The 10,000-nt window shown below is 35.3% G+C and overlaps 1 protein-coding gene across 1 annotated transcript in view; it reads right to left on the bottom strand.

Annotated features, from left to right (window-relative positions):
- LOC143388943 (zinc finger homeobox protein 4-like) overlaps positions 1 to 10,000 on the bottom strand; it is a 20,989-nt gene that overhangs the window by 7,132 nt on the left and 3,857 nt on the right. The window contains 1 exon segment of the mRNA XM_076842355.1: positions 9,894 to 10,000. This exon segment is cut by the window's right edge and continues 396 nt beyond it. Coding sequence (XP_076698470.1) covers positions 9,894 to 10,000 — 107 coding nt within the window.

The raw sequence follows: 10,000 nt of genomic DNA, 5'->3' as shown, positions 1-10,000 counted from the left end.
TTCAAAATTAAGACTATTCTGGTTTCCAATTGAAGAATATTTCATTAATAAATGTGGTCAATGACATGTCAAATGACTGACTTTTTTTTTTAAAGGATCAGGGAGCCAGATTCAGGGAGGCAGGATTGTCCCAAATATCTCTGAGTTTAGCCAATTTCAACATTTGTAACAATACTATGGGCTTCACACAAAAATTAGCAAAATTTCAAGGAGAGAGAGAGTCAGAAAGAGAACTCATGAAAAACATACTTTAGAAAGAAAAATCCATGGAATCCAATAACTAAAAGAAATAAGAGAAAGAAAAATGTAATAATAGTAATAATTTAAAATAAGATGATTCTCAAAAATTCTACAGGGAGCACATGAATAGAAATTCCTCCAGGAATGATAAGGATGCCAGGGGAAATTCAGGGAAGGAGACAGATTCAGGGCAGTGAGTAGGCTGTGCTGTAGTTGCTCCTATGTAGTAAGCTAAATGCTCAGGGAGGCACATCCCTCCTTTAGGTCAGCAGGGTACTATTTACTACATTATTGCTAAGGTACCCTGGTGACCTGAACAAATTAGTGAAACTTCCAAAGTCGCTTAACTTGCAAGCACTGAGAGCTCAGGACCTAGATAGATGTGATAAATATTCTATCAGTCTTTTCTATTTAATATACTAAACACCCAAACATGCCAGTAGAAAGAAGCTTTGGGAAAGGAAAGAATGAAAATAAAACAATTCTGTAGTGACAGGAAATATTCAGGTGACAAATTTAACCAGCAGTTTCTCCTTCTAGGATATAGATGACCGGAGCATCACAAGCTTATAATTGCAGTAGATTGCATTCACATGTGCACATCTATTGGTCAGCTCTTACAGCATCTAAAATACCTTTAAAGAAACCTGCTAATCTGGTGGAGTGGACATGGACTCTGCAATGATGAGCCCTAAACAAAACTGTAAAGTTTGCCCCTGAAGGCCCGAGTCTTTCTCCTTCCTTCTCACACCCTACTCTTCCAATCATCAAATTTAAAAAGTGTTCTTATTAGCTAACACTCATAAGTAGGCCAGGGCTTGAGCTGGGAAGCCCCTAGGGTTACAATTTCAGCTCAGGCTCTTACTATCTGTGAGAACTTGAACAAGGTCATATTTCTCTGAATTTCAGTTTCCTCATAGGTTAAATGGGAAAAATACCATATAACTGTTAGGAAGAATGCATGAGATAATGTACCTAAAGTGGTTAACTTACTAAGATCATTGTCAGTAAGTGTAGTTTTCAAAGTTAGTACCTAGTCAGTTTGGTGGTGCATGCCTCTAATCCCAGTGGCTCCAGAGACTGAGGCAGGAGGATTTCAGAGTTCAAAGAAAGCAAGGCTTTAATGCCCCAAACACCCAAACATGTTAGTAAAAAGAGTTCAAAGCCTGCCTCAGCAACTCAGCAAGGCCGTAAGCAACTTACAATAAATAAATAAAATACAAAAAGGTCTGGGGATGTGGCTCAAGGGGTAAGCTCCCCTGATATCAAAAATAAAAGTTTCATACCAGGAGAGGAGGCACATGCCTATAATGCCAGTAGCTTGGGAGGCTGAGGGCAGAAGGCTGAGGCAGAGGGACCCCAAGCTCAAAGCCAGCCTCAGCAAATTAGGTAAGCCCTAAGAAACTCAGTGAGAGCCTGTCTCAAAATTTAAAAAAAAATAATTAATTAATTTCTTTAAAAAAGACTGGAGATTTTAGGTTAAATACCTCCAAAAAAGCCATTATAAAAGGCAATATTTGCATAAGTATTTATCAATATGGTTTTATTGGTAGCAAACTAAAAATCAGAATTTTAAAATTTTTTTAAAGAGAGAGAGAGAGGGAGAATTTTTTTTCAATATTTTTTTTTTTTTTTTTAGTTTTCAGCGGACACAACATTTTTGTTTATATGTGGTGCTGAGGATCAAACCCAGGCTGCGTGCATGCCAGGCGAGCACGCTACCGCTTGAGCCACATCCCCAGCCCAAATTTTAAAACTTTTAATGATTTTTCTCCTAAGCTAGAGTTAACTAATACAAGCTGGGTCTATCAATATCTCATTCCTTCTACTTTCAGCCTTGCATTCCACTAATTTTACCAGCACATATATAAAGTTGTAATTCTTCAAACCCAGTATTTCTCTGTACTACTCCCTTAAAAACTGCTTGATAAGCAAATATAACCCTAATGCCTGTTTCTTTAGCAATAGGAAACAAAAATTTATATTATATGGTACCTACTTCTTCCATCAAAAGAAAGCCTTTAGAAAATCTGGGTATAGTCTCCATATAATTTTATATCTACACATGCATATTTACTATAATAAGTTTATTTTCAAGTCTACAAAAGTTCTTTAAGTTAAAGATAGAAAAGCAGACCTTAAAGTTAGAAAATATGGAATACCTATGAAAGATTACACAACTGTGTGAAATAAAATGCTGCCACATAGAGCTATTCTTATCTATGATGAAAATGGTACTATTGGTCATATAATTAAATCTTTAAACATTTTCTTTCACGGGCCATATTGGAAACCTAATGTACAGAGATACTCCAAGAGTCATACTACATTAACATCCTGCTTATACAGAGACTGACTGGAGTTGTACTTTGACATATTTTGTATTTTTTTTTAATTAAGGGCATTTCTTGTATTAAAGGAAATGTGTTAGTAACATTATCCTCCTTTTTGAAGAACAATATAAATATTCCAACCAATAGAAAAACTCTATCCTTCCCTCAAATTTCTACTATCATCCTGCCTTAAACTGATCAATAACATCTTACTGAACACTAGGACAACTAAATTAAGTCCAGATACACAAGGGACATTGTATGACATCTACTAATAATTCAAGAGGCCAAGCACACTCAGTCATTTGCTTAACCACTGTTGAAAGCAAGTACGGGAGCTTTGAATGGCTGTGGAGTTAGTTCTTAATTTTATTGACATGCCTGATATCTAACCACCAAATCTAGCTTGTAATTTTTTGGAGTTAGAAAGCACCATCTTAGAAATCCCTCTGCTCCTGAGCAGCACTTGGGCAGACAGTTCTTATCCCACCACATTCAATGGATCCAGCCAGCATTCACAGCAACATTTCAAAACCTGACACATAGTAAGTGCTTAGTAAATGCATCTGCATTTATTGGAATTAAATACTGGGGTGCCATGGGGGCATTCTGTAGTCAGAACTTTGACCCTTGAACCTACACAGGTCACCACACTCCTAGGTCATGGAAATGGCAAAGATATTTTGTAATGGTTAAGCCTCTCCTGTTGCTCTTCATTTATGAAGTAAATCAGATCTTCCTTTGCTCTCCTGAAATACACTGGTAATTTGGAAGGAAAGTGCCTTTAAGGCTTGAAGTATCTGAATAATGAACAAATCTCCACATCTAATTGAATTCAGCCTGAGCGTAGGCTCAGTCTCAAAGCAAACTTGGTAAAGCATTTCCAGTAGAACTCAGGAAGGCCAGAAGTTCTGGAAGCAGAACTGTGGTCATTATGCACATGCCAGCTCCTCCTCACTCCACCCCAGGTCAAGACACTTTCAGCAGTGTGGAGCCTGCCTAACATATGACTCTGGCTGTATTGCTGCATGGTATCCCAGCACCCATGTGAGCATTTCAGCAACACAAGCTCCACTGATAAGGATGATTAAATTCAATCCGAGGAAACACAAGAGGAGAGTACATTAATTATAAGATGACACTTCCATCTGCTTTACCTCAGGGAGGGCAACAAATGAGCCATTTACTATTTTTTGGCTAAATCATACCTGCAGTTGATATAAGATAGAAAGAACAAAAGTTACACACAAAATAAGTAGCACAAATCATAAAGTACTAGTTGATATGTTCCTGATGTGAATGGCAATTTCAAATTGTTGACTATATTTCTGAGATGTGGTTATGTGGTTGTGTAATTGTGCGGTGATAGTTTGTGTGCAGATGCCCATGCGGGTTCAGAAGGAGTAAATGAAGGAAGAACTTGGGGAAGGGCATTCAGCTACCTTACCTGATTCCTTGACATAATCCCTCCACTTTCTCCAAACACAGAAATTCATTCAGATTAAGTAGTTCTTTTAAAAATACAAATAAATGGGCTAGGATTGTGGCTCAGTGGCAGAGCGCTTGCCTTGCAAGTATGAGGCACTGGGTTCCATCCTCAGCACCACATGAAAGTAAATAAATAAAATAAAGGTACTGTGTCCATCTACAACTGAAAAAAAAATACAAATAAACTCTGAAGAAGGTTTGAGAGTCGTTTACTCCTTTGGATACACTACTTTGCTTTTATAAAAAGGCTTGCTTCACTTTGATTTAAGGAATGCTCATTTTCTTTGGGGAATTAGGTAACCTTGCAACAGAGTATTTCCATGATGAGAAAATCTTGGTGGGATAAAATAATGAGGATTTGAGGAAAACAACAGCATGTACCAGACATGTAGGGAGATGGTAGCATTGGTTAAGGAAAGCCATGGAGAAAGAAGATAGGAGGGTTCCAGTGACCCATTTCACTTTCTAAAAGATTTTGTCTGGTTTGATAACAATTTCACACACTGAAATTATTTTATCTATCCTGATATGGCTATAATAAGTTTCCAATACCTTCTCTAAATTAATCTTTCTAGGAATTGCTATGTGTCCATCTATATTTTGATAGACAGCTTTGAGGTCATTTTTTTTCTTGAGAAATATAAAGTGGGTTCTCAGTTCCTAATGTAACATATTACTTGCCAAGAGAATGCAGTGAAAAAGGTCCATATGTGTGTTATGAAGCCATTATAACACATAGCTGTGCTTCACAAATGTCAAGCTTAAAAACAGAAGCAGACGTAGTCAGTCGAGCTGGCCAATTACATTGTGATCTGAAAACAAAAGTGATTTATTAGTTGCTATTAGCTAAGCAACTCATCTTTATTTGATCTGTGTATTTACAAGTTATAAGTATTATGAAAGCTTGTATTGTTGTACTACAGAAACTTTTTTTCAACCCTGCTTGTTTTTTATATGAAAATGCAATACAATAATTTGAATTGTGATTACTTTTTTAAAAAAGAGATCCTGAAACTGGAATTAAACTTTACAATGTATTTCAACCTTGAAATGAACATAAATCTGAAACTAATACAAAAAGTGCAAAAATTTCCATATTCATGTTAATGTTGAGCAACAGAAAAGAATAACTTTTGTTTATCTCTAAAAACAGCTTTCTTCATCTAAACAAATGACTAGAATAAGATTAAGAAAACCCTGGTTGGGTTTCTTAGATACACACACATATTCCAATTTCCTTCTGCACAATGACTTTTATGCAAATATGTACCACACAATCTCCTGACCTCTTTTATCATCACACCAGGACAATGACAGTTCAATAATTGAAATGGTACATATCTGGTACATTTGATTTTGAATTGCAAAGTTGGACTCAGGCCTATTGAAATGAAAATACCTGTGACTCATTGTTAACTCCAAACTGATCCAGTTATTATTTCCTACTAGTAAAAACAGCAAAAAGTTAAGTGAAGCTAATTATTCCATTTTTGTGTTGCAATTTCCATTGCACATTCTTCTCCCAGTGTACCTCCTTGTATTCTCCTCTGTGATCCTCCCCCCACACCTTGACTTTAATTCTTAACCCGGATTCTTTCATCTATAAGAAGGGTAATGAGAAAACCCCAAAAGTGTTCCTTGGGGGTATGTTAGACGAAAAGTTACCTAGAACTAAATCCCATGTGTGTTATTTGCTCACCATGGAGACAAGAGATTTGCTCACTGCTCTCAGCCAATATGAAATCCAAATATGAAAACAGCGTTATGGAATTCAGACTGACTCCTCTGCTTCACTACTAGCAGATGAAGAAGGAAAAAAAATGCCCATATAATTAAGCTTTTGCCTTTGAACCAGCAAAGCTGTGAACACCTAACTTTAAAATACACATAATAGCAGGAGAGCAGCTGACTTGCAGGTGCACGGTGCTGAGGGTGCTGAGGGTGCTGAGGGTGCTGAGGGTGGTGGTGAGACCAATCAGCTGGCCAGGAAGGTCCTGGCCAGCCAAGAATAAACTGAATTGTAAATCTGAAATATTGCCAAAGTCTTCCTTGTTCTTGCTGAGTTTGAATGTGTAATGCGTTTTTCATTATATCTTTCCTCTGGATTCTTTAGAAAAAGTTTGGGATCATGAAAGAGTAAGACCAAATCACAATGCATTTTTAAAAAATAAACATTAGAAGTAAAAGGGTTTCTTTAATACATTCCTCAGTTTATTCTTTAGTCCTTTATTCATCCAATATTTACTGAGGACCTATTTTGTAAATATCAATTGGCCAAAATTCATAAAGCATGCTAAAGCATGAAATTAAGACTATAATCACATATAACATATAGGTTAAAAACTGTTGTACATATTCCACATATATGCATGTGTATAGGTACAAATAGGCATTCAGATAGTTATAATTGGGCAGGAAAGGTAAAAATCTCTCTATCTAGGCATTTAGTATTTATTAACCTCACTTTAAATATACTTTCACATGTTAAAAGTGAAGATAAAAGGAAATTTGTTTCATTTTTTGTTTCATTTTTCTTGACCAATTTTGCTTCATCATTCAAATTTCTGGAGGGAAAAAAATCAAAATCCAATAGTACTTAGCACTTCAGAGAATTTTACTTGAAGAAAATGAGTAACATGTCTTAACATAACAAAATTGTTTTCTAAAAAAAAATTCTAAGAAAAATAACAGCAAAAAATATGAATAAAGCTTTATTTGTTTTTGCAGACATTGTTAGCAATAGACATAAAGGTATTCTTTTTTGTTTTTTTTTTCTTTCTTTCTTTCTTTTTTTTTTTGAGTCCATATGGAAATATCATCAGCACATTTTGCTTCTGGGTTCTTTGCCAAAATACCATAACCCACAAGTCATCTACCTTAAACAAAAAAGGAAAGGTGTTGTTCTGGTCAAATAAAGAAATAATTTTTACTAGCATACATCTAATGTTAAAGCTGCCTAAATCCTGCCAAATACATTAAAACAAGATCTGTAAAACAGATTTTCATTAAATTGATCAGTTTAAAGTTAAGCAGCTAGGCAGATGATGCTTTCAAGCTAACCCTTAACCTTTAACTTTTAACCTCCTTAAACTAGAATAAAGACACACACACACACACACACACACACACACACACACACACACACTTCTTTGAGGTAATACTGCTTCAGTTTGACAACCCAATGGGTAAAGTGGTTTATTCAAATCGAAATGACACATCTCTACATTCAGTGTTATGAATGGATATGTTGTCAATAACAAGAAAAGTTGTTTTCTGGCCACTCTGTATTTGTCTTACAACTGCTACTTGTCACTTTCCTCCAGTGTCTGAATAATTCACAGTGCAAAATGATGTAAATTAAACTCTTAATGAGAATTAATTTTATGTAGGAGATTATTGTCTAGTCATTAACTCTGAAACATTTTATGTCTAATTTTAATATTTTAGCCACATGATAAACCAATATTTTTTTCCAGGCCCAGGCCAATTTGTTAGGTTCTCATTTAAAAGCAATTAATGTTACTTATGAACCAATTTTATTTTGCCGACACAAGCCGAGACCAAGCTTGCTAATATCCTCATTACTGTGTTTGAAAATCCTCTACGTCTGACTCACAGAGTTTCTGAAATTAGTTTGGAAATGGGCTCATCCTCGACACCCTGCTACTCTGGAGTATTTTTCTAGTTGTTTCTAGAAATGAGGAATGCTTCTTGAAGGACAAAAAAGAATATAGTGGGCTTGTCTAATACCAGCTTTCAAAAGCTCAAGTATTTCTCATCTTCAAGGTAAGTTTGTTCAAAGTAATTTTGCATTTGTTTGGGGACCACATTTAAATGCTACACTAAGCAGAGACCCTTGGCTATTTAAGAGATAAGCAACTAAAAAAGTATACAATTTTATATGATTTATAAAATTTTAAAAATAAGAGTACATCATTGGTTGTGGGACATAAAACACTCTTGGCTTTAAAGTTCTCTTTATAATCTAGCTTTTATCTTGATTTGTTACAAATTCCAAGATGCCATCCTACCTGCCCTGAAAAGGAACCTCATGAGTAACTCTGTAGCCAGCAAATTATCCTTGGAAGAGTGAGGTGTTCAACTCATGCCTATGGAAGAAATACATAAACTTAACACACCACACACACACACACCATACACACAAATAATTATCAAACCAATTGATTAAATAACCTTTCCTAAAAAAATAAATAATAATGCTGTTCCTTTCCTTAGGTTCCCATGTGAGAGTAATAAAAACATGTTAATTTAAAGTGTTAGAGGAGCTGCGTGAATATAAACACAGTTCATGAATATTCGATATAGCTCCCAGGGACTAAATATATTATTTATACAAACTTAATGTTTGTTTTTTTTTCTCCTAGGTATTCTAAAAGTTTTAATAGGTCAGGTATCAACAGAAAAAAAGTAGACAAATGAACAGTTGTCAACTGTTGCTATAAAACCTATGAATTATAATACAATTAATTGTTTATATTTTCAATAGTGCAGGCAGAGAAATGTTCCATCTTACATTAGGACCTGCACTCCCCACAAACTGGGGAGCCCAAATCTAATGCTTTCATTATTGATCCACAGAGTGCCAATATCCCAGGAACAATGTTACAATGTTACAAATTCTCACACTGAGTCTTTACATTTTTATGCATCATACATCCATCTAGAATTTGAACTTCAAGAAACAATCCAAATACATAGGACTAGACCAACGTAAATAAATAATTCCAGCACCTAATACAGAGAGCCATATGTGTTCTTTTTGCTGTGCATTTGTAATTTTAAATAGAGTTAAAAAGCAATAGGTATTATAATCGTTGACTGACTCCTGATAGTATAGTTATCACTGCTGATTTCTAGTTTAAATCAATAGATAACACTTGCAAAATGGATTTTGTAATCATATTTAGAGCTTGTTACAATGACTAATGGTTTGCAATATTTTCTGAATTTTAATATCGTCTAGACACAAAGAAGTTTTTCATAAGTTATCAAGTTATTCATCATAGAAATGAATCTGTTGCATTTGTACAAGAACCAAGACAATCAAGGCAATCCAATGAAAAACTACAGAAAATAAATTAATCAGCGATTAGGGTTTAGGAGACATTGAGACAAGTTGTGTGATAAATGACATTCATCACTTGCACTTACACATGACATCTGCATAGTTTTTCCCAGTAAACAAAAAAGTACACTTGCTGTCTTAGGAGCATATTTATCTATATCACACTCTTTTGTTGGGGAAAGTGTTACTAGTTGGGAAAAATGTTGTGCAAAACACAACAGAGTTGACTTTGAAGATTTTGGACTGATGCTATAGGAATGTTTACCCAATATTACTGAGATCTCATGCACACACAAAAAAATCATGTTCTGATCATCCCGGTTTGTCACCAAACAAAAGATGATGCATTCACAGAGTAAAACACATTTTGTTTTTTCTGCTTCGTGTAACCTTTAATAATCAGCCAAGAGAGACGCCATGATTTTGTTTCTTAAAAACAATAGGTAAAAGAGATTTTAAGAGAATTATTTTATATATGACAATACCCAGGAAAGTTCTTTTATTACAGGGAAGCCAGTGAAGCAATCAATGCCGCTGAGGTAGAGGTAAGTGGGACACATAGCAAATCTTTTGAAAAATTCTCCACTGCCATATAGTTGAATATGCTTTTAATAATGTTAAGTTATAAATTGTATGTTTTGCCTGTCTTTTTTTCTTATTCTAACTTGCAGATCTGTGCTCCAAGCACTGAAACAGTTAATCCCCTTGTCTACTCTGTGCCAACGGAAATGGATGTCACTGCTTACCTTGTAGAGCTTCAGGGCCGCCTCATGCCTGTGATTGGTGGTATGCAAGCGTAATTTATCCACACTGTTGGTATAGTAGTCACAGGCGTTACATTTTAGGTGAACGG

The sequence above is a fragment of the Callospermophilus lateralis genome, unplaced genomic scaffold, assembly GCF_048772815.1.
Source record: "Callospermophilus lateralis isolate mCalLat2 unplaced genomic scaffold, mCalLat2.hap1 Scaffold_45, whole genome shotgun sequence".
NCBI lineage: Eukaryota > Metazoa > Chordata > Mammalia > Rodentia > Sciuridae > Callospermophilus > Callospermophilus lateralis.
Note: the sequence above shows the minus strand (reverse complement) of the source record. Positions and strands in the feature narration are given on the sequence as shown.